This window comes from Electrona antarctica (assembly GCF_951216825.1).
Source record: "Electrona antarctica genome assembly, chromosome: 9".
In the NCBI taxonomy this organism is placed as follows: Eukaryota; Metazoa; Chordata; class Actinopteri; order Myctophiformes; family Myctophidae; genus Electrona; species Electrona antarctica.
In genome coordinates, this window is record NC_136790.1 from 18933180 (window position 1) to 18959760 (window position 26581).

General features: G+C 43.3%; 1 protein-coding gene across 2 annotated transcripts in view; it reads left to right on the forward strand.

The window, feature by feature from the left end:
* The window catches only part of slc2a9l2 (solute carrier family 2 member 9, like 2), a 249194-nt gene that overhangs the window by 153340 nt on the left and 69273 nt on the right, over positions 1 to 26581 (forward strand). For both annotated transcript variants that reach the window (XM_079511357.1, XM_079511356.1), the window contains exons 10-11: positions 2564 to 2665; positions 3944 to 4019. In XM_079511357.1, the coding sequence (XP_079367483.1) occupies positions 2564 to 2665; positions 3944 to 4019 (178 nt within the window). The remainder of the gene's footprint in view (positions 1 to 2563; positions 2666 to 3943; positions 4020 to 26581) is intronic.

Here is a 26581-nt window from a genome sequence, read left to right on the forward strand (position 1 = left end):
GTGTACGGGAGACAGAGAGATACGTTTTTAAGAGTGTGTGTGTGTGTGTGTGCGTGTGCGTGCGCGTGCGTGCGCATGAGTGTGCCCTCTATATATAACTCCATATATATTCTCTCCATACAAGATGATGACCTACATACAGTAGCATCCTCAACCACACGTCTCCGCTTCAGTTCAGCAGCATATCCAGGTGCTGTAATGTGAAGGTTTAGTCAAACGGAATGTGCTGTATGTACAGTATATTTGTGCCATTCATATTGTACACTGTACTTTGTTGCACAACAAACAGCGGAAATAGTTTTGAGCTTGCAGAGCTGATGTTTTTTTATTTAAAAAATAATAATACTCCAGTCGGAAACAATGCAAATAGGGAATGCGTCTGTCTGTCTGTCTGTCTGTCTGTCTGTCTGTCTGTCTGTCTGTCTGTCTGTCTGTCTGTCTGTCTGTCTGTCTGTCTGTCTGTCTGTCTGTCTGTCTGTCTGTCTGTCTGTCTGTCTGTCTGTCTGTCTGTCTGTCTGTCTGTCTGTCTGTCTGTCTGTCTGTGTGTGTCCCCTTTATGCCCATGGAGTGTCCATGATGGAGATATGTTTGTCCATGTCAGTTTAATCCCATAAATGATATGGAGTAGCCTACCTTAAGGCCCAAGTATTTGCCCATACTTGGCGGTTCTGGACAACCGGATCTCCATATATGCCTATATATGGGAAAAGGCATAATTGCCAGATTGGCGGTTCTAGACAACCGCCAGACCGATTCAATGCCGGAAACACCGTACATACAGGTACATCAGGTCCTCGTCTGTGCGCTCGCCGAGTTGGTCGGTATGATGCTTCCCGAGATACGTGAACTACAACCGCGCACATATGCAGAGACTTAGCATTTATATGAATTTGGATAATTTGTGACCATTTTCACCTAGAATGACATGCCCAAAGTGTAATGGCAGGTTGAAAGTGGCCAAGTCTGGGTGTAAAAAAATCCCAAAACATAATAGTTTCATTCTTCCCTTTGACCTGAAAATATGTTCAGGGCTTAACACCTTTCTGGATCACTAGCCAATGTGCCTGATTATACAATTTCCAGGCATCCTACTCAATATTATTAGTAAAAACTATAAATAACAGCAGTAGGCTATAAATGACGATGAGAGATTTCAAACGGAATCGCAGTATATTGAAATGTAAACAGCAGCATTTGTATCTTTCTATTTGTATCGTATCGTTTTGCAATGCAAATAATCGGTATCGAATTGTTTTGCAATGCAAATAATAAATTGTTTCAATACTAAGTACGTACGTGCGTTGTATTTAGCATTTTTAAGAAAAAAAAGTGTTTAATTGCTTTTCCATTTAATATCTCTACACTTGGTCTATCAATAAATGTGTGTATACTCTGTGTTCATGTCGAGAGAGAGAGAGAGAGAGAGAGAGAGAGAGAGAGAGAGAGAGAGAGAGAGAGAGAGAGAGAGAGTGTGTGGGGGGGAGGGGGGGTGTTTGGGATATGGGGAGAGAGGGAGGGAGAGAGAATTTGATTAATCACCCAGCAAACTGGCTACTGTAGTAATTTGACAGCGCTACCTGGCACGATTATTATACCCACATTTGCCAGGGTGGTGGGTGTTAATTGGATGCCTTGGGCATGTTGTAAAATGTAATGTCACACTGGATCACATACTGCTTTACAGCAAAACCCTAAGTCTAGTTAATTTAACTGACAGAGTAGAGAATGGAACCCTATGGTCAATGTGGGTCCATTTGTTCATTCTGAAGCCCAGTCCACAGTGATTCACAATGCAACTAGTTGTCTCCGCCAGACGATAGCACGGTGGTTTCACCCCTGTCCGTCCGTCCGTCCGTCCGTCCGTCCGTCCGTCCGTCCGTCCATCCTTCCGTCTGTTAACAACTAATCTCTGGCACCGTTGGCTTGGAAGCTACCCTTCTCACATAATAACATTTGCCTATAGCGCCACCAGCAGGTGGATTTTTGCCACAATAACCTACCTGACCTGGCGGAGACCTGTGCATTTTTTCTAGTTGCAACTGAAACCATTTGCTACAAAATCCCCAGAAACACATGCAGCGGGTCGATTCAGACCGATCCTTGCGTCATAAATCATCGTGTGGACTAGGCGGCGTGAGTGTAAAATGAACACTCTAATGTACACTGTAGCAGTGGTTCTCCACCTGTGGGTCGGGACCCCCCAGATTGTGGGGTTTTGTTTACAAACCAACATACATTATTGTAGTGTGTATACAGGGCATCTAGCACATTTCCAAACTGACAATATGACTTTTAAAATCTTATTAATAGAAAATAAATAAATAAATACAAATAATATGGCCATTACTACATCAAAGCCTTCAAAGGTCATCACAAAACATGTAAAAACGCTCACATGTGAGCATGAAGGGCTGCTTGCTGTATACTTTCACAACATTCATCTGTGGAACCGAATCAATCAGAGGAGTCCCCAGTTCACATTCTGATAATTATGACCTGAGAACCACAGCTTGAGAGAACCACTACTTACTACTGTACTGCTGTGGTCTGTCCTCTCCCACAGGGTCTGGTGATTGAGCGGATCGGTCGGAGGCCCCTGCTCATATTTGGTTTCAGCGCCATGTCCGTGTGCTTCGCCCTTCTTACCGTGTTCCTCAATTTCCAGGTGATTTCCATAAACATGTACAGCATATGGCAGTGCACATTACCGAATTATCTCCACTTACACTGACTGTTCGTACCGGCAACGCAACCATCTCCCCTTACAGCAGAGTCCATAAAGTGGGGGGCAGAAATGCCTTACGCTTTGCTCATGTAATGATAATTCATTCATTGAGCTTGTTCCTACGCTTAATGCTCCTTTAAGCAATGCCCTCTCACTTCCTTGCTTTGGACAAGAATAGCAATCCGAGCGCGATGACCCGTGCGTTTATTGCCAGTCTCCCGTTTTCCGTGTAGAGGCCATCAATCTAAATGCTAAATGCATCGTTCATTACTGTGCGCAGAACACAGTGTCTCATCTGTTACTTTCTAGGCTTTATGATAATTATATTTCTTTGTATGCAGACAAATTCTGCCATGAAATATATACATAACAAAGTACAGTACATCCCTTATAAGTGTATGGCCCCAGTACATTTCGACATGGCAGTAACCGCCCCCAGGAACTGACTCAAGGAACTGAAACAATGAAAATATATTAATTTACGTGTAGCGCATTGACTGAATACTTTCGTCCTTCCATCATACACAGCGCAAACGCTGAGAGTGTGAAAATGGACACGTACATTTGTACGGGATAAAGCTGCATTATGTAACGTTACTCCTCTTCGGATTTGAACATGCGGTTTCCTGCGCAAGTACTGAATTTTTTAATGTTTTTACCATTGAGCTAATGGAGCCTGTCTGCTTGTTCAGTGGATAAATTGAATCTGGACCTAGACCAGAGACATGAACTGGCACAATATACATGTCTCCATATAATAGAAGACAAAATTCAACCACCACCAATTGCATGTGAATTAACATACTCTGCCATTTGTTTAACTGTATGTAATGTGTTTTTTTTGTTATTTGTTTTTAAAATTTGTTCTGTAAATATGAACATTTCCTGATTTTGTTTGTATTTGTGCTGCCATGGGGATGTGGGGGGGGAAATATATGTGAATAATTGTTTTGAAATTACTATTGTTGTTGTAAAGAAAAATCAATAAACATGTTTTAAAAAAAAACATACTCTGCCATACAGATTGTATGCGTTATATTGTATTAACATATTCTACCATACAGATTGGACAAAATTACATTCTATTCATTAAAAAAAAGTTGCATATAGTGCACCTTTAAAATGACATCTCAGGATATTTCTGTAACAGCTTTTCATAGATTTTTCTGAGTCATTAACCACTATCATGACTGTCTGTCTGTTTGACTCTCATTACAGGACAGAGTATCGTGGATGCCCTACCTCAGTTACATTTGCATACTAGCTATAATCGCCTCCTTCTGCTCTGGCCCAGGTAAGATTACAGTACAGTACAATGAATTAGAACCGTAGCTCTCTCTCTTCCACCGACGCCAGCAGGGTCCCGGGCAGGAACCCTCGGGGTTCCCTGAGGGGGTGGACCCTAGCATTGATCTACAGGCAGACTGACAGACCGTCTAATATTTAACACTCTATATACTGTGGTCGCTGATTTCCCTCCCTCCCTCCCTCCCTCCCTCCCTCACACTCTCTCTCTCTCTCTCTCTCTCTCTCTCTCTCTCTCTCTCTCTCTCTCTCTCGTTTTTCACCTTTCTCTGAAGTGACGCCTATACTGCAGGACAAATTTAGTTCATTGAACAGTTTTGACTGTAGGCAGCTTCGCCCCCTCTCTTGACCCCAGTAAACACACAGACACACTCGCACACTCACTCGCTCCAAAGCTGTATTGATCCATCACACATGCACACCACACACATGCACGCGCGCACGCACACACACACACACACACACACACACCAGTACGCATATGAAAGCTTTTCCCAGATAATCTCTTACACCTACACAGTTTTTATGAAGCATTGATAGAACAACAGTTTGTTCATATAAACCTAACAACTCTTTTTTTGTGAACACCTATCAGTACCGGCCAAGTGGCACTTTTACATTCACACTCTCGTGCTGGGATAACAGTGCATCTCTCTCTCTCTCTCTCTCTCTCTCTCTCTCTCTCTCTCTCTCTCTCTCTCTCTCTCTCTCTCTCTAACTCTTTCTCTCTCTCTCTCTCTCTCTCTCTCTCTGTCTCTCTCTCTGTCTCTTTTAACACAGAAATACTTTCCGAAGCTCTCAAATAAATGCACTGCTATTCTTATCAGATTATTATTATTGTTGTCTGTAATCTCTGTATTTAACAGCTGGTGTATATCCACAATGATTGATTGACTGATTAACTTTTATTTTTGTAGCTCATAAACTACAATCATTGTCGTCCAATAGAGAGAGTCTTGCAGGCACTTCACAGATGCAATTATTGCACGGACACACTTGCATAACTTTGCATAACTTTTATTTTTGTAGCTCATAAACTACAATCATTGTCGTCCAATAGAGAGAGTCTTGCAGGCACTTCACAGATGCAATTATTGCACGGACACACTCATTTCTGGCAAAAGCAAAAGAACATCACAATTGTTAAGATGACAGACACGCTTTTCTTTTTAATGGTGGATAGCTCCTGTGGGGAGTTTTCAGTTTTGTACCCATTTATGATCTGGGTCATAAACAAATTTTTCTGTGAGTCATATTTTGTCAGAAAGGAAAACAGAGTTATGCCAGATTCAGGATTCAGTTTGAAGTTGCTCTGCCCTCCATGCAAAAAATGCCAAATGATTTCCGTCAGTCTTTGCATAGCGCTTTGTTGGGATCTCGTGAGGCAAGCAATGAACCAGGGTTTGTTTTCCTCCTAGCTCCTCCTGCAGACACTCATGTTTTTTGATTTTTATATCGTCTCTGTTGGGAGGAAAATCTCATATGCCAAAAAAGGTGGCAGATCTATCGGGGCCATAATTTCACGGCTACAGGCTACAGACTTTATTATGATTCGGGACAATTGCTAATAATTTGGGACTGTCCCGAATTACCCGGGATGTGTCTGGACACCCAAGGTGTAATCAGCCAAGCAGTGAGTCTGTGACTAGAAGCAAAACAGCAGGAGCCACACAGTCCACATTCTAATTAGACTATATTTAGTGTGTGCCACTACGATTGCACGTAGGGGACATTGTGCGAGTGCACGATGATGCTTGGTGGGAGGCTGACTTTGAGTCTTCAAGGTTAGGCCATCGATGTCGCCACACATTTGCATTCCGTTTGAATAACGAGCTCCCCGGGGACGGTTAATCCTGGCACCCTGGCAAGGATCCACTTTGAGATGTCTCCCAAAGCTTGCAGCGGTGAACTGCAGTAGACAAATGGGGTGGGGGGGAGAGCGGGGGATTTTGAGAAATCCTCACCTACAGTACTTTTCACTCAACAATCCATAATAGGCACTGAGAGGATGCTCATTTCTCGTATAGGTTTAGTTTTCTCTTAACCCGAGACAGAATGATTATGTGCACATAAATCTTCACAGCAAAGTTGGGTCACTTTATGCCCCCCATGATACCTACAGTATATGGATGATGCCTTTTTAGGCAGATCTTAGAACTGTCCTCTGAGGTACAACTCAAGTTGACATCAAAGGGGTGTCTACTATTACTAAATAATCCACTTGTAATAAGGTAAGGTTGTCCAAAAGGCAATTAAGCAAAAACGACAAATTACTGTGGCCTTCTGTTGTCCGTATGCATGTTGAGAGGGAGCGTTAGCTATACGTTCGCTCTGGGCAGAATGACTGCTATTCAAGGGTGGATTGGCCACAGGACCTACCCGGCATATGGCCGGTGGGCCGACCCTCTGGTGGGCCGGTCTGGGCCAAATGTTAAATTAGTTTGTTGTCTGTTGGTTGTGTATAATTTATGTTGTACTGTAAATGTGGTGGTGTTAAGGGCTTGTATTTCAAGTATTTGTATATGGGCCTCGACCCGAAAAGTCAGTAGAGTATCTGCGAGCTGGTTGTGGTGGTCCAGTCTGGGCCAAATTCCGCGAAAATGTCCGGGCCGATTTCGTCTCAGTTCAGCCCTGCTGCTATTGACGCAGTGTTGAGCGTGGTGGTGGTAACCACGGTGCAGCCCCTGCAGTCTCTGAGCTCATCACGGCTATGGGCCGCTGATGAAAGAGGCACCGTTTCCACAGCTGTTGGTGTGTACGAGAGTTAATGAAACATGCTGTGCTCCATGAGGAATGAAAGGCCCTGTATTGATCAGAGAGGGAGGGCACACGACTCTAAGTGACTCAGTTTTAATGAGCTGCTGCCTCTCTCTTTGTCACCAGCAGCTAATGCATGTGTGGACACGCACATGCCTTTTATTTGGGCACGCACGCACGCACGCACGCACGCACGCACGCACGCACGCACGCACGCACGCACGCACGCACGCACGCACGCACGCAGGCAGGCAGGCACGCACGCACGCACGCACGCACGCACGCACACACACACACACACACACACACACACTTAATTCTGTTTTGATTATATACAAGGTCTGTCTGAGTCAATTCTGTTTTTAATAAGAGGACTTGCAAATGTGTATGTATGCACATGCACAAACACAAACACAAACACAAACACAAACACACTCTTCTACATGTACATCTAGTCAACAAGGCCTGCTGCAGGCTATGCACTGGAGAAAGAGCCCGATCTCACCCAAACACGGTGAAATAGCACGGATTGGCAATTCTATACATACACATATTACATACTATATTACAATACATATTGCACTACTGCTATTTTGACCGCAACGGTGACATGGCTTTCACTACCGAACTTCGCTACGTTCGACACGGCAACTCGTGAGCGGTGTGATTGGTGTCTCTCATGGCTCAAGTTCGGTAGCCCCTCCGTCACGGTCTATGGGGAGGATTTCAATGTAATATGTACGGATTTTGGGGGTTTCTAGGCGTGTAAGTACGGAATTAACAATCCGTGCTATTCCATCGTGTTTGGGTGAGACCAGGTTGGCAGAAATGTGCATGACGGGCGCCCGCTGGCCAAGTGGTCCAGATGCATGCCACATATAGGCTCTGGCCTGACGGCGCGTCGGCATGTTTGAGTCCCGTTCATGACGACCTTTGCTGCATGTCTCTCCTTTTCTCTCTCTCTCCCTCTTTCCTGTCTGTCTTCACTGTAACTCTCAATGAAGGCACAAAAGCCAAAACAAAATGTGCATGAGATTATTTCAATAAACAAAAAATACCGGGAAACAGTATCCAACTCAATCAACTGTAATGTCATTTTCATTATCACTGGTCAAGACAGTTTTCATGTACCACACCTGCGGCGAAATATGGGCAGTGACTCTGCTGTCCCACTGATGTTAGGACAGCAGAGTCACTGCCCATATTTCGCCGCAGGTTGAAAACCCACCTCTTCAGGAAACACTACCCTTCCTCTCTGCCTGACCTACTTGTTGTTTTTTTTGTTTTTTTAAAGCTATTTTTTTTGCGGCTTACGCCTTTTATTGGTTTTTGAAGGGACAGACAGTAGGCTGACAGGAAACGGGAGAGAGATGGGGGAAGACATGCAGTAAAGGCCGTGTCGGGCTCGGGAGTCGAACCCGCGGCACACTGCGACTGGATTACCAGTCGGGTGCCCAGACGGTTACGCCACCGCCTGGGCCGACCTACTTGTTGTTAACTAGTTGTACGAACGCTTGTTTTCTATTGTTGTATTGTTTATTGGATCTTGTTTAGTCGATACACTTAATTGTTATAGCTCATGCTCATTTGATTTAGCTATTTTGTCTCATCTGTTTAAGGAAATAGGTAGCTGATATATTGCACTTTTACCTTAGCGCTAGGTATACTCTTGGTTGCTTGTTTTTGCAGAAAATGCACTAAAGACTTCTGGTGATTAGTAGTTTTTGTTCCCTACCTATGTTGAATACACTTATTGTAAGTCGCTTTGGATAAAAGCGTCTGCTAAATGACTGTAATGTATATGATTTGCACCTTACATTTACGTATTAGTATTATCGTCCATCACCTGGGCGGGGGAGTGGTGTAACCTTTCCAACGTCAAGCTGTGCCTTGCAGTTTAAGTGCAGATTTCAGCTTCTGGGTAAGTGGAATCTGTTGCTGGTTCATACAGTACACCCACATATACACATGGTTTCCTTCTGCAACCACACATACATTTATCACTTTAAAACTGTTTTGTTTTTTGTTTTGTTTTTATGGTCACCTTCAGGCCACCCTCTAGTTTTGTTTATGAAATGACACCTCTGTCAGCATTTTTTTCTTCTTTTTTTCCTTTTTTTTAAAGAAAGGTTCCGATGAGGATGAATCCTGCAACATCAAACGCAACCAGATGGCAATTAATTCAAAGGATAGCCACACACAATCCATTGTGTATTCAGAGAAAAAAGCAGATGGGCCCAGACTGCTGTGCTATAGCGGCCCAGGCACGTAGGCTCCATCACACATGCTGGACGGGTGGTTGCCTTGTCGCTAGAGCACCCTTGATAAATTCAAAGCACCCTTGACAATGCAGAGAGAGATTACAGACCATTCATGTGGGTGGGGCAGGGGTCTGTCTGTCACTACTTAGCAGGTCACACAACACAGCAATGGACTATTTATATGCCCACACACCCAGTGCACCCCCCCCCCCCCCACACACACACACACACCCTACTAACCTGAGTGCTGACTTTCCCTGTAACATCAATTTTTAGCAATCCATCCATAATGCACAAATAGCAGCACCAACTCGATGGAGTGAACTGAAGGCAAAGGCAAAGAGAGAGATGGAGGGAGCGACTGAATGAGGGAGAGATATGTTTACACAACTAGGCTAAAAATCTAAAATAGACATTCATTAATTCATGACTTTGTAGATATGGTGCTGAAATGTTGAAACAAGATGCTGAAACAAGTCATGAGGGAATCAATTGTTGTAAAATTGTACCACAGTCTACTCTGTACTATGTAAAACAGAACACAAAAAAAAACAAAGCAAAAGAAAAACCACCAAAAAAACCACCAGGTTCAGCACCCTTGGGCGTGCTCATGGTTCGGCGTCACTTGGCTCCATTGTAGCCAAGTGGCTACAATGACGCGTGTCATTGTATCCGCGTTGCGGATTCGAGTCCCGATCCCGACGACCTTACTATCAATAAAGGCATAAAAAGCCTAAAAATATATCTTAAAAAAATACAAGAAAGCACATGGAGGTTGGTGAAAATAAACAGGAGAGGTGCAGGTGGTACTGTAAAACAAAAAAAACACTGATGTTCCAGCGTAGCTGGGGTTTAGTGTTCCGAACTCAGACTGAGTATTCAATGGTTTTATCCTTTAAGAACTTTGCTGGGTTCAGAAAGCCCTGCCAAAGAAAAAGGCATGTGTTGAGGCTTCATTGTGTGTGGTCAGGTGTGGCTATTCTTCTGGAGTGTTGGTGCGCCTGTGGCAGCCAGAAGTCGCCCCTGGGTGTGGCTATTCTGATGGTAGACAGTACTGTCAAGTACTGTAGGTGTGCAAAAGGACTTGTTATGCTACATATTCATTAGAAAACATAACAGTGTTGGCCAAAACTAACACTGACTTTAAGAGCCTTCTTCATGATAACATTATAAATGCAGCACGTAAGTAATTACAGTTACTGCACAATACAAGCATTAGAATTCTGCTCAACGGCTCCCTTCGGCTTTGTTCTCATTGGCTGTGATTGTCCTCAGAGAGCACAACATTGTGGGGGTCAAGAGCGGAGGTCAAGGATTGGTTGAATGTTTCACAAACAAACACAAAACTGATTAGCTAGTTTGTATGGCTTGGATGCTGTTCAAATGAGTTCTTGCTCTTTCCTGTGTTCTCAGCAGGGTTGTTGTCTCAACAGAGGCATGTTAGTTTATGATAAAAGCGGTGACGCAGCAGGGTGATATAGAGAGTAGAATCTCCTCTGACTCATTTTACTAACTAATGACTACCCAACAGACTCATTACAACGTTACCTTAAACCATTCTGGGCAGGAACCCCTTTTGGTGTTTAAGCATTATGTCATGCTTTAGCTATTGAAAAATAGCAGATCTACAAGCTCATAGTGTGGCACCGAGTGCCGCGCTATGAGCTTATAGGTCTGCTATTTTTGAAAAATTGTGAAAATGTGGCGCAAGTCTTTGAATTTATATATATTCTTTCAGAGCGAACATTTTTAACTCAAATCTTTGCTTCTGAGGGGTTCCTGGAATAACATATTTTCAGATGGGGGTCGGCGGCCAATTTCATATCTTTTTGGGGGTCCTTGACATGAAGGCATTTGTAGAATCGTTCCCTGGTCAAAATGGGTTAAACCAATCCTAACGTCTGGCTGTTGCCTCTGCCGTGGTTCAAGGCTTTAGGCAAAAAGCTAAACAACGGTTGTGTGATTTATCATTGATATTTCCATTTGCCAAGCATCTTATTATTCAGGGCCATATCTCCCTTCCATTCGAAGGGGTCATTATGTGCTTTGGCCTGAGGAGAGCTGTCAGCACAGGTTACTGTACAGTAGGTACGCTTGCCGCATACAAAATTAAGAAAGACTCCTTGGACAGAAACCTAAGAAAATATAATTATTTTAATTTTTAAGGACCACTTCACCACTTTTCAACTTATCTTCATATAATAAGTCCTCACTAATAATCATGATAAAATGGCACCATACTGTCTGTGGCTAGGATTTTTTACAAAAATGTTTAGATTTTTATTATCGTGAGAACAATATTTTCGCATTGCAACTTTTCAGGACTAGAAAGCCTGCAGTTTCTATTAGCTTGGATTCCCCATCGATGATGTCAATGGTGGACGGGTTTCTGAACTGCCCACAGCCCTTCTATGAGACACGGATAGAGGAAAATAATTGTGCCATTTTATCATGATTATTAGTGAGGACCTATTATATAAAGATAGGTTGAAAAGTGGTCCTTTAATGCTCGTAATAAAGTGCTCTCTGTGCTCATAGTGAGTTAAAAACTGGGAAATGTTTCGGTCCTGGAACCTTCGTCAGTGCTATATGGATGGATCACAGACAAACAAGTTGCTCTTAACGATTGTTTTGATTTGGAGTCCAGAGCAACTTGTTTGACTGTGATCCGCCCCATATAGCACTGACGAAGGTCCCAGTACCAAAACATTTGCTAATTTTGAATGAGCAGAGAGCACTTTATTACGAGCATCAACATTTTTTAATACATTTTATTACATGGCTTGGTTGAATGCTTCATTCTGATTGGTCAATCGCAGAATTCAGCGGTGTGTTATTTCTTGATAACAGACCGATCGAACCCTAGGAGCACCTGCTGTGCCCCACTTGATTTACTGCTGTTTCCAACATGACAGCCATGTAAATACACACACAATGTCATTTACAGCTAAACATTGCTCTCAAAAATGTTTTTGAAAACATTTGAGCGATAAATAGACGAAGCAGTACCCGGAAATGGATTTGATCAACTCACTTCTTTTTTTCCGACAGTGCTGGCCAGCGTGACACTTATGGAATACTTTCATTACCACGCAAGGAAATATCTCGTTTTGTTGTGTTTTGGGCCAACATGTTGGTATTTTATGCACTGTAGCTTTCACCGTGTATAATGCATTTCACTCAGAGCCTCTGAGTCACCTTTTATTTCATTTAGACTAGCTTTCTAGCAATTTAGTCGATATGCCCAAACATTTCCATGTGGTCAGTCCTGTAATGGCTCACACCTGTCTGTGAAGTGAAGTGTCCCCATCGGGAGGACGTAGTGCCTCCATCCCACACCTCCCATGCAACACCCCCCCGCTGATAGGCGCTGCACCAGCCAGTATAGGAATTAATAGTGCAGCACAAAGATTGCCTTCAGTGCCCGGTTTCCATTCCCCTGAACACGCGGCCAATTGTGGTTTTCACTCATGCAAGCCGGAAGCACCATGCCAAGCGCCAAGTTCTGAGTCACATTAAAAGGGCTTCAGTTGTAGTGGACCCTCTTCACAGCAGACAATTTGAAGTGTCATAGATGAGTGCACACAGCGGAAGGTCGTTAAATTAATTTGTGGAGGTCTTGGGTTTCATTTGGCTGTGACTGTGTATCAGCGTGGAGAACCCCTGCCTACGCTGTTGACTTCACGCTGATGCCTATGTGTGTGAATGAAGCACACCCACAATGTGTTATTACATTCTGCTGTGTTTAACAGAGATCAGATTCTAAAAATCTCTTCTACATCCTGACAGTTTTCTGAAAACGCTATGTTTCTATGTCAGTCGGTCTTCGATTTTTCCAAAATAGCAGACCTACAAGCTCGTAGCGCGCCACTCGGTGGCGCGCTATGAGCTTGTAGATCTGCTATTTTTCAATAGCTAAATGATAACATAATGCTAACACCAAAACACAACGTTATTACTGCAGACTGTGGTTGCCAAACTGTTTTAGCTCAAGGCCCAAAATTTGATTCCCAGGAACCAAATTATAGTGAAAATTGCAGGTCTCACTCTCAGCTAGAGTTCAGGGGGTCCTTGCAAATAAAATATTTGAAACCACTATAGTACCTGTGTACTTTATGCCATAGTGTCGTATAGTAGTAAATAATAAATACATATTCTGCATGAGGAAAACCTGGTTGGGTCTTATACGATCAAAATTAGAACATGGTGTGTAAAAAATAAAAATAAATATTTGCCATGGACACATTTGTCCGTGCACATATTGATGACCCCGTATATTATTATGGCACGTATATTCCTGTCGAATTATTATTATGGCACGTATATTCCTGTCGAAATATTATTATGGCACGTATATTCCTGTCGAAATACTTTGACATTACTGCATTCCAAAATGCAGTAAAGGTTTATGTCTGTCAACCCATCTCATACAGTATTAGTCTTTCTTGCGTGTTAATAGCTGGGCTGGTTATAGCATCACCAAGTTATACTGATACATTATCAGGGTGCATTGTATGACTAATAAGACTAATACATGATACATGCTTTTGTAGGATGTATCAAGGATGTACGTATCACGGCTACGTTGTTGTTGTTGTTCTTTAAATCGTTAGGTTAAATTAAAAAATAAATATATAAATATATAACAAAATAGGCCTATAGGAAACAAAAAATAAAGGGACTGATACAAATGTTCTGTGACTCACAAATGGGTCACAGGTCACGACCCATAGGTTTGGGAACCACTGCAGAAACACATATCAAGCACACCTAAAAATATACAATGATTTGTGACCGGATATAAAAATAGTGCTGCTCAGGACCCAGGCTGCTCAGGACCCAGGCGTTCAATCAGAGCCTGTTCTTCCCCCTGTCCTGAAGATACTGTATTGTATATTAACCCACTGCATCATTGATAATAGATGATATGGCACAGACCACCTACCGTTTGTGGTAAGATCCTGAGTGTTCATTTGCAAGGATTTGAAGGAGTTGGCAAACCTAGCATTGTGAGGCTGTTATAACTAAGTGCACTGCAGCGAGCTCACATTCAGATAGCAGAGTTAGATGTTATTGTTAAGTTAAATGATGGAGAAAATATGCCCTACACATTTCCGTATACACCTACGCCTATCTGCTATTTTTTAATAGCCAAAGTGTCATATAATGGTTAAAGTAAAAATGACACAGATGCTTTCCAGTTGTTAATGGGTTAAATGTGATGTACTGTATATCCTACTATATAATAAGGAAACCTCTGTCAGCCACTCATTGCTTTTAGTTTTGTCATAATTATGTTAATATAGCCAACATACCTGTATGTTATGTACAGTATTGAATGAACAAAAGTGTGTAGCCGCACACTCATAGCTGCCAATGCATAAGGTTTAATGAGGACACAGAGAAACCAACGTTTCGGACAGATAATACTGCCTTCTTCAGGGTAATGAAGTACTGCATGTATAGAATATCATATTATGTTATATGGGGCGACTGTGGCTCAGGAGGTAGAGCAGGTCGTCCAACGATCCATGGGTCGGCGGTTCAAATCCCGGCTCCTCCTGGCTACATGTCGAAGTGTCCTTGGGCAAGACACTGAACCCCAAATTGCTCCCGATGTGCTGGTTGGTACCTTGCATGGCTTCCGCCGCAATCGGTGTAGGAATGTGTGTGTGTGAATGGGTGAATGTAATGCACAATCTATGTAAAGCGCCTTGGATATAGGCGCTATATAAATGCACCATTTACCATTTACCATAATCTATAATGTATGATTGATGTCCCGTTTCCGCGTTTTACGGTCTATTAACCCATTTAGACCTGATGATGATTCTTAAAAAATGTCTTCTAAATCCTAAAGGTTTTCTGAAAAACCTATGTTTCCATGTCAGTGGTAGGCCTACTAAACCGTTTTCATGTCAAGGACCCCCAGAATTATCTGTATTTGGCCGCCGATCTGAAAATATGTTGTTCCAGTCAGTGACCTCCCCAGAAGCAAAGATTTGAGTTAAAAACATTCACTCTGAAAGAATATATATTCAAAGATTTGCGCCACATTTTCACGATTTTTCAAAAATAGCAGACCTACAAGCTATAGATCTGCTATTTTTCAATAGCTAAAGCATAACATAATGCTTAAAACACCAAAAGGGGTTCCCGCCCGGCCAAAATGGGTTAATGGCCACCTAATAGATCATTGTGACATGTTTCATGTGGATGTATCTTCATCATTGGGATGTATCTTCATCATTGGGATAACCTTTGCCATTGGTGTTCATTTGTCGAGACACCCACGCACCATGTAATTGCCATGAGACGTACAGTAGTTGCTTCATCTTCGAGTTTGAAAGGTCACAAGAGGAAAGCTGACAAGTTGTCAAGACGACGTGTCTTGGAAAGTAACTATGTACTGTGCTCATTGCTCAAGTACAACTTTGGGTTATTTTTAATATGAGTACATTTGTACTAGGCTACTTTTACTTTCCTACATCTCATCATTGATTGATTGATCGAATACACCTTGAAGGTAGTGAAGTACTGTATGTATAGAATATCATATGTTATAATCTATAATGTATGATTGATGTCCCGTTTCCGCGTTTCCCGTTTCCGCGTGCACAAACACCTTGAAGGTAGTAAAACCCATGCCAGGCTGCTCTTTATTGATTTTTCCTCAGCATTCAATACCATACAGCCCCATGTCTTGGTTGATAAACTGGTTAACTCCTTTGGTATAGATCCTTGTCTGGCGGGCTGGATTCTTGACTTCTTAACTAACAGATCTTAACGTGTAAGGGTTAACGAGATGAAATGAAATGAAATGAAATCTATATTTACCCAGGGTATCTGGGCTAAGCTCAAGAACTTGTTTCCAGCCAGGCCCTGCTCATAGAACACATTTCATCGTAGTGGTTCAATGCCTTGTTCAAGGGCACTTCAGCGGTGATAATTTTAACGTGTCGGACGGCTGATTCGAACTAGGAACCTTCCGGTATCAAGACCGCGCCGCTATCCGTTCGGCCACCGCTGCCACAAGATACTGTCTAGCTTCCTGACATCTTCTACTGGCTCGCCCCAGGGTTGTGTTTTATCTGCCTTTCTTTACATTCTTTATACCAACGATTGTGTTAGCCATTTCCACAACAGATTCATCATTAAGTACGCTGCTTGATAACGATGAGAACTGTCACGGGCAAGTGGTAGACAACTTTCTATCCTGGTGTGACAATGCCTTCTTGCAGCTTAATGTCTCTAAAACAAAAGAGCTATCCATAGATTTTAGACCCCCACAATCCCCCCAGAAGAGTGTTGTCAATGGACAGACTGTAGATATTGTACCCAGTTACAAATATCTAGGCACAATTATTGATGACAAGCTGAAATTTGACCTAAATACTGATGTAATGTATAAAAAAGGTCAACAACGCATGTACTGTCTAAGGAAATTGGCTAAATTCAATGTCGACAAGACTGTTCTACAGTGCCTACATCGAGTCCGTCATTTCTTTCTCGATTATCTGTTGGTATGGTAATCTCTGCATCAGAGACAAGAACTCCCTAGGGAAAATTGTAAAAGTTGCCTCTAAAATAATTGGCTCACAAATGAACAGCCTAGACCAGATCTTTAAGAAACAGGTGCTTAACAAAGCGCTGTGTATCCGATCTGATGCTGCTCACCCTCTACATGGAGAGTACATCCTTATCCCATCCGGCCTTCGCTTGCGAGCCCCTTGTGCCACAAAAAACAGGCACAAACATTCCTTTGTCCCTGTCTCTATTTGCACACTAAATGCTGCTGTGGGTAGATCTAGGAGATAACCTTATGATAAGCACTTTTTACGTACTTACCTACATACTTTTTACTACTTTATTTGTCTCGTGCCTAATGCCTATGCACTCGCACTTTTTTATGACTATCGCATAGCACTTTAACGCCTGCACTTTAATGGTTATGTGCACCTTTGTACTTTGCTATGATCTGCTATGTGAACTGTTTGTTTATGTGTACGTCTATGCTGCAACCCAATTTGCCCTTCGGGGACACTAAATAAACTTGAACCTTGAACCTTGATTATTAACAGTTTGCAGAAGAAAAAGCACATGAAAGTACAGTTCAAGGTCTGATATAAGAGATTTATAACCCAAGAAAGCACTATGGCTTGTTTCCATTTGGTCCTTCATTATTCAATTCATCTGAACATTTCCGGTCCGGTCCTCCCTCTATCCTTTTATCACTCTATGCATCAGAGACACTGGGCTAGTCCTTTCTTAGGGTAGGGACAAATTCTCTATATCTGGGGTGATCAAGAAATAAATGTAATCATCCATGTTGGCTCACTGCTAAAATCTAAAATATCCCCCAGGAAAGTGTTCTAAATCTTTTTGAAAAAAGGGTGAAGTTTCCCTTTAAGTTAAAAACAACAACAATATGAGTACTTTCTTCCACCATTGTACAGTAGTACCATTGATGGCAGTGATGATGCGGCTGTCTGTATAACATTACCAAGGCAATTCCCTGTGCCAAATAAAAGCACCAGTGTGTGATGCCCTTGGTGGTGGGGTGAGATGTAGTCATCATGGTTATAACTGGGACACTTCACCACTTGAGGCTGTAACTGGGACCTCATGCTGGGGTATAGGGTTCAGAACCCAAACATTTGTTCACTTGTCCCGGGAACAACACTTTGGAGGCTTGACACGGTTGTGATCTCTACCCTCCCCTCAAAGTTTTTGTAGGGCAGAAGTGGTGCTTTTTTCTTTAGTTTGAGAATATTGATCGTGTCTCCATAAGAATACAGTAAAACGGGAGATTTGTAGTTCATGACAATGGATACAGAGCTGACTTCACCTTAGGTTTTGAGAAAGAAAGAAAGAAAGAAAGAAAGAAAGAAAGAAAGAAAGACAGACGTTTGCGCACTCGCACGCAACGTGTTTATCAAGTAGGCTATTTCCTATAGGATACGTACTTAACGTACGAGTCAGTTGTTCATGATGTAAAGCTCACGATTTGTTTTCACACTGTATGTCCCTGTTGGCCTCATTCTGCCAATTTCTTCAATGTTTGTCTCTCTCATATTTGCTTTAAAAGTGGAATGTATACAGGCCTTGTCTTCCATTGAGAGCATGGACGAGTGAGTTGAGGCAAGTGGTCTTTATGCGAAGCGGGTAGTTGTCTTCTATTCTCTAGTTTTATTCTCACTCTTTCTTTTTCCTCGCTTATTATTATTGCCTATGCTACACTGTCTGGAGGAAGCCGAGTACGTTTTTACTCGTGCACAAGATGTGACAATAAATACAACCGTTGACCCTTCTATCGTCATGTATCCATGTATCCAGCAATTTGTGGCACAGCAGTTACACTCCAACTTTCAGAGTGTATAGTCTGTAGTGGTGACATTATCGTGTTAGGTATGGGGCCTAACGTGCCACTCAGGGACAGAGCAGAGGATAGAGGCAGCAAAATCTGTTTGGTTCAGGTTTGGTGCATTTCATGGTTGTAAATACGGTCTGCATTGTCATTTGTCACACACAAGCACGCACGTGTTATCATTTGCTGACACGCAGGTGCAATGAGGGGGAAAAAAGGCCACCAACACCTGGGAATCACGTCGGAGCTCTGCCTCAACTGAGAGAAGAGTAATGGTATTAAATTATGTAAGTTATTGTCTCCACCAGGCCGAAGGCATGGGGAGAGAGTATGTTTTGCACTCCGTGTGTCCGTGTGTCCGTGTGTCCGTCCGTCCGTCCGTCCGTCTGTGAACAGCTAATCTCTGGCACCGTTAACCCGGTCGATGCCAAATTTTGCGCACACACTCCCTGGATGCCAACGATGAACCTCTGCCCCAGAATTTCCAGAACGGCCTGTTATAGCGCCACCAGGAGGCCGCTTTGTGCAAAACAAGTTTTTGGACAGTACACCTACAGATTTTGTCCAAACATCACACAAATTGGTACACAGTCTCTCTAGAGCCATTCAACGAAACAAGTCTTTCAGATTTCTCAGACTCCATCCTGATTGGCTAAGATTGGCTTCCAAAGTTCGCAGGAGTGCTCAGTTTCAAACACAATGGTGCAAATCATGAACACATTGTGTGATTTCCGTGAAATTGTGCACCCACATTCCCACTAGGCCGAGGAAGAAATACCACGTGAACATTTTCAACTCAGCCTCATGGTGGCGCTATAACTGGCCAAAAAGTGTTTTTACCTCTAACTGCATGGATCTGTGGATAACTTTGTATGCCAACTCCCTAGAGGCCAAGGAAAAACCTTTGCATGGAATTTTTCACATCTGCTCTTTATAGCGCCACCAGGAGGCCGACATATGTAAAACACATTTTCTAATATTACTCCTTCAGATTTTATCCAAATTTCACGCAAATCAGTACACATGCTCTCCATAGTCCGATTGCGGTGAAACTGTGCATGCATATTCCCACTAGGCTGAGGAAGAAATGCCACTTGACAGTTTTCAAATCAGCCTCATGGTGGCGCTACAACAGGCCAAGCCGCGTCTCACACACACACACACACGTTTATATATTACTCCTAAACATTTTGCCAAACATCTCACACACACTGGTGGAGACCTGTGCCCAGAAGGGCACTTTTTCTAGTTTGTCATATCTTCCCCCCGTGCTGCACCTTTTGTTTACGAAGCCTAAAAGCCAAACTTCTACTGCATGTCAGAGGCCAATATTGTACTTGTACTACAATGATAGTTATTTTGCAGATTTGGGTTATTATTAGCAAAACATGCATTAACCACTTCATCCCTATATACGGCTATTTGAAAATGTTCACTTGTGAAAAATTCTGCATAATCAGTATATTCTACTTTTACTTACTTTTAAGTACATTTTGATGCCAATACCTTTGTACTTTTACTCAAGTACATTTTGAATACCATACGTTTAATTGCATAGTATTTCTACATTGTGGTAGGTTAGGGTTAGTGGTACATTTACATAAGTAAAACAATGTGAGTAGCCTACTTTGTCCACCAAAGTGCGTTATTGTGACTGATGCCTGACTTATGCTTAATTTATGATGGTGTTCCGTGACAAACACAGCCGATCTGCAAGCCCACAGCGTGTTGCATCCGTGATGCGTTGTGGGTTTGTAGATCGGCTCCAGTTGAGAAATGAAATGCAGCTCAAAATGCTTTACAGAGCAATATAGAAAAAAAATAAAAGCAAAGGCGTAAAACAACAATAACATAATAGTGAGGACATGAATAACAGAGTGTTTTTTAGGCACATCATGCAGCCCAACACCTGAGGGGGCGTAATTAATAGGCCTATATATTAATACTAAATGAGGGCAAAGTAGGTACTATAAAACTCCTTCATGGATGTTGCGAAGGCTCTCAAATGGATCTCCATATATGGGGATAAAAGGCTGTCACTTGGATCTCCACATATGATGATGATTTATGGCCCATATGTGGAGATAATGGAAATATCCAATGCTGACATCGGATTGATGTGGGAACCCCATATAGGGATGTACACGTGTGTCATCGTCATATGCGATTGGATAGCATTGTCATTATGACACACATATAACTAAAAAGTATAAAAGGATTACAGTCAGAGACTTAAGGTGGCAGAATATCTTCTAATATCTTTGGCCTGAGTCAGTTGGATAGGACGGAATATCTGGCTAAGCAAATTATAGAGCTTTTCATTGGAGGTTTCCACATCCCGGTTAAGTTCGTATCGAACACCACTGTCGTGGGTCCTAACTAAATAACCAGCACTGGTTCGAGCTATTTTACATGGTCCATTCGAGAACGGATTAGGGCGTACGGCAGTAACAGGATGTCGGAGGCCTTAGAGGATGGTGGTGGGACGGATTCCCCAGGAGCCAGGAGGTCACAACACCAGGTGGTATAGCTTGTGGAGCAGGTGAGTTTCAACAATCATCATTTGGGCCCAGGGCCTACGGGCTCTGGACGTTTGCCTCCGGAGTCTGGAGGTCCTGGGCATCAGTTGGTTAGATGCCAGGGACCCGAAGTGGTGGGACACACTTCGAGGTTCTGGACATCGGTTGGTTAGATGCCGGGGACCCCGAAGTGGTGGGACACACTTCGAGGTTCTGGACATCGGTTGGTTAGATGCCGGGGACCCGAAGTGGTGGGACACACTTCGAGGTTCTGGACATCGGTTGGTTAGATGCCGGGGACCCGAAGTGGTGGGACACACTTCGAGGTTCTGGACATCGGTTGGTTAGATGCCGGGGACCCGAAGTGGTGGGACACACTTCGAGGTTCTGGACATCGGTTGGTTAGATGCCGGGGACCCGAAGTGGTGGGACACACTTCGAGGTTCTGGACATCGGTTGGTTAGATGCCAGGGATCCGAAGTGGTGGGACACACTTCGCCTTCGGAGCAGGTGGGCTCCGGAGGTTCTGGGCATCAGTTGGTTGGATGCCAGGGATCCGAAGTGGTGGGACACACTTCGCCTTCGGAGCAGGTGGGCTCCGGAGGTTCTGGGCATCAGTTGGTTGGATGCCAGGGACCCGACGTTGTGGGATTTCCATGTCCAGCAGAGATTGAAGGACCCGGCGTAGGACAGGAGAGTTCATCTTCAAAACGGCATGGGAATCGATTCTTGGGACAGCAGAGCAGGCTCGGACATCAAGACTACGATGGATATACCACCGATGGCGGAATCTACCGAGGAGCAGGAAGATACAGCAGCCGACGAGGAGCAGGAAGATACAGCAGCCGACGAGGAGCAGGAAGATGCAGCAGCCGACGAGAAGCAGGAAGATGCAGTAGCCGATGAGGAGCAGGAAGATACAGCAGCCGACGAGGAGCAGGAAGATGCAGCAGCCGACGAGGAGCAGGAAGATGCAGCAGCCGACGAGGAGCAGGAAGAAGCAGCAGCCGACGAGGAGCAGGAAGAAGCAGCAAGAGAGAAGAGGGTCCAGCTCACCAGGAAGACACAGCATCCGACGAGGGTCCAGCTCACCAGGAAGACACAGCATCCGACGAGGGTCCAGCTCACCAGGAAGTCACAGCATCCGACGAGGGTTCAGCTCACCAGGAAGACACAGCATCCGACGAGGGTCCAGCTCACCAGGAAGACACAGCATCCGACGAGGGTCCAGCTCACCAGGAAGCACAGCATCCGACGAGGGTCCAGCTCACCAGGAAGACACAGCATCCAACGAGGATCCAGCTCACCAGGAAGACACAAGCATCCGACGAGGGTCTCGTTCACCAGCAAGATACAACACCCGACGAGGGTCTCGTTCACCAGGAAGATACAACATCCGACGAGGGTCTCGTTCACCAGCAAGATACAACATCCGACGAGGGTCTCGTTCACCAGGAAGACACAGTTGGTGAAGGTCTGGCGAGACGCTTGGATGCCCTCAATGGGGTGGCCTGAATGGCTGACGTTTGCTGTTCAAGCCTCCGTATGCTTGTATTGGGGTGGCCTGAGGGGTCCACTGTTCAAGCCTTCTAGATATGGTACAGATTTCCATGGGAAATCTGGGGGTGGCAATGTGGCGATATCATGAGAGCATTGTCTGAACAGCATGATGATGCAAGGGCATCGGAGCTATATCAACCCTCCCATAGATGTTGGAGCAGTCGGAGGACGGAAGCGGAACGCTCTGGTGGATATCATGAGAGCATTGTCTGGACAGCATGATGATGCAAGGGCATCGGAGCTATATCAACCTTCCCATAGATGTTGGAGCAGTCGGAGGACGGCAGAGGCTTTGTTCACCGATAGGATATCGAGATGAAAGTGCAAGCTGACAGACCAGAAGTCCAGGTTCATAGGGACCGAAGTAGTCCAGCAAGGAGGCTGGACGGTCACTCTTGCAGAAATGACCATGAGCATAACCGGAGACGAACAGTCATCATGCATGGTACGGTAGTAGCACCCGAAGGGCCAGGTACGCTCTTGATGCAGTGGCTCGAAGAGCCAGGTACGCCTTCGATGGGGTGGCCCAAGGGCCAGGTACGATCTTGATGCGGTGGCTCGAAGAGTCAGGTACGCCTTCGATGGGGTGGCCCAAGGGCCAGGTACGCTCTTGATGCGGTGGCTCGAAGAGCCAGGTACGCCTTCGATGGGGTGGCCCAAGGGTCAGGTACGCTTTCGATGGGGTGGCCCAAGGGCCAGGTACGCTTGCAATGGGCGAACTGTTCAAGCCTTCTTGATATTTTACATATTTCCATGGGAAATCTGGGGGTGGCTGTTGCGAAGGCTCTCAAATGGATCTCCATATATGGGGATAAAAGGCTGTCACTTGGATCTCCACATATGATGATGATTTATGGCCCATATGTGGAGATAATGGAAATATCCAATGCTGACATCGGATTGATGTGGGAACCCCATATAGGGATGTACACGTGTGTCATCGTCATATGCGATTGGATAGCATTGTCATTATGACACACATATAACTAAAAAGTATAAAAGGATTACAGTCAGAGACTTAAGGTGGCAGAATATCTTCTAATATCTTTGGCCTGAGTCAGTTGGATAGGACGGAATATCTGGCTAAGCAAATTATAGAGCTTTTCATTGGAGGTTTCCACATCCCGGTTAAGTTCGTATCGAACACCACTGTCGTGGGTCCTAACTAAATAACCAGCACTGGTTCGAGCTATTTTACAATGGATGTTTTGGGGTTGAAAAATATGCTTGACATTTCTTGATCAGAGACTTATTTTTCAGAATATTCAAACCACACTTGGACGTGTGAAGTGGATCTTTAAAACATGGACATCTGCTCTCCTGTAACAAACGATATTTGGTCTTGAGTTACTTCTAGCCAGACCCCTATCCCAGAACTCATTATTGCATCAGAATAGATCAGAAGGTGATACAAATGGCCTGGTGTGAAGTGTGTGTGGAATTTCAATGGCTGGCCATTGTGACAATGGAGAAGAAAGGCAGTTCCATTCTTTTTGTCAAATAGGATTTTATTGAGAACAGATTATAAATTGTTGTAGATTAAACATTGTGATATGAATTACATTTTTCTTTTATAGAAAACAAAAAATGAAAGAAAAAATACAAGGACAAAAAAAGAAAGAAAACCCTCAACCCTCCCACCCATACTGCTCAGTGACACTGCATACTATAGAATAATAGTAATTTGAAAAATGGAAAACATCTGAAAGAAAATGTCGTACAGTCAACCATATCAGTGGTATCAGTGGTCTATTAATTGTTTCTACTCAAGTAATAGGCAGTTCCATTCTGTTTCTCCTTACATAAAAAAACGAGGGAAAAAAAGAAAATATATCACACACCCAAACATAAACACAATGTTTACTTTCACCATGTTGGCACATGCTACATCTTGTATATTACAACTAAACTTCATAGTTAACATAACGTAGTATCTGTTGTCAAGATACAAGAAGGACGGTTCTGCACACAAATGCACACGCAAGAACGCAGAGATTATGGTTGGCAGCCATACACAATTACACAATGAAACAATTCAGAGGGATTGTCATTGGTCACACATTCCTAGATTCATGCCATGTAGTTTAATACACATGCATTTCACAATGCAATCTGAAGTTTTAATCTATCTTGTTTTGGAGAAGGCGTTGCCTCAGACAACAGTTAACAGATGGCTGGAATGGGCATTTGCCAACAGTAGCTGTGGTGGTGGTCACCTCTTGGTGCCACAGCAGGGTGGTAACATAAAGCAACGGAAATGCACATTTGGCTATAAAATGGAGCTTGAAAAGAGATGCCACACAGTTTGTACTCCGATGCGCAGTACTTATTTTCGTTCTAAACTGGCATTTAGCAAGTCCTTAGGTAAGGCGGTTTTGGCAGAGAGGTCCACGGAAAGGCCCATGACGTTATGGATGACGCAAAACTAACATACTGTAGCTCCTGCCTGGTTTATTTAAAGCTTTAGTGCTCTGTTCCCCCTTGAATTGTCGTGGCTATTCAGTACATTTTATGGACTATTTCCTGTTATCTTATCCTTGCAGGATCTTATTATCTTTTCTTGTGGCCTTCCATGCTATTCCTTGCGGGCTTCCTTTGATTAATTTTCTAAAGTTATTCATCTTTGGCGTCTTCTTTGTCTGACTTGTGATTCAAAGAATTACAATTGAATTTAAATTATCTTCGATAAATCTCCTACCTCATAGTACTTCCTTGTGGGTTATAGTCTTGCTCTCTTCTCTTTCAGGTTTCCTCCTTGATATTCTCTCTGTGGGCTTCCTTGGTTCTGCACATCGGTTCACATATCTGTTCTAACTCCTATTACATCACAGTCAGAGAGGGCCAGGGCAGCTAGGGTTATGATAGAGTCTATCATGCTAAATGCTGTCTATCAGATAGACAGCATTTTTGCTACTTGTAGTTGTAGGGCATGCCTACTGGAATCAGCTCGACGGCGCATTAGTCCGACAAGTTGCGACAACGTGGCTTCATGTGCGGTTATGGTTAGGGTTAGGGACAGGGTTAGTAATGGGGCGAGACGGACCGACGGAAAAATGTGCCGTTGAAATAATGACGCTGACCCATTCTTTCTTCAGCTAGATTATAGGTACAGATGTTTGAAGGAGAAAAAAGGGGTTTGTTTGCTGTTTGAAAAGGACACTTAATTTTGCCTCCAAGAATAAGAAAAGCAGTAGTAGTCAGCACACATTATTATTAGAAATGCAACCTGTGTTCTATTCTATACTGTGTGCTTTTGTTTTCACCTAAATCATGTATGGAAATGTCCCATAACGTCTATAATATCACAGCTGTAAATGGATTTCATGTCATTTTACATTACACCCTAAACAAGCTAAGAATTGAACACCGTGATAGACATTCCATAGCCTCATGCCATCACTTGCCATCATATTAGGCAGATCTATAAGCCTCCTTTTCATTTTTATTGAGGCTTTGGGAGAAGATTTAATTCTTTCTCATCAAGTAAATTTAGTTTTGGCTTCTCGTGCAGTTTTCTGCTCATCTGCTCGTTCACAAGTCATCTGCTGGAGAGCAGTTTTATGTTGGCAACGCGTGTTGCCTATTATCTTGAAGATGACTTGTTTATGTCCCCTGAATCCCTCACCATTATTCGTGGACACCCCTCTGCTTATTTATAGGGAGGGACAACGATATAAGGCGGAAGCCACATTCATCTGGCACATTTAGCAAAAATAATTGCTACACATAGTGAATGGATTTATTTCATACTGTACACTTTTTATAAGTTGTAAAGGAAACAAGATATTCGATAGTTCATTAGTATTGTTATATTTTGTGCCAATGGATATCACCCGTGTTTGCAAGAGAATTAAAATATTGTAAAAAAATACATTTTAATTTATTGTATTATTGAGAAATACAGTGCATAATTTATTTTGAAGACACCTGCTGCCGCTCCACAGATAAGAGCGTTATGTGGGGTAAACAATGTTTACGGCCTAACTGTACAACAACCTAATTCAAGCTTTGCCCACTACGCGTGGTCTGCATCTCATATTGTTTTTACGATATGCAGTGGGGTTGTTTTCTACAATGAAATAGCCAA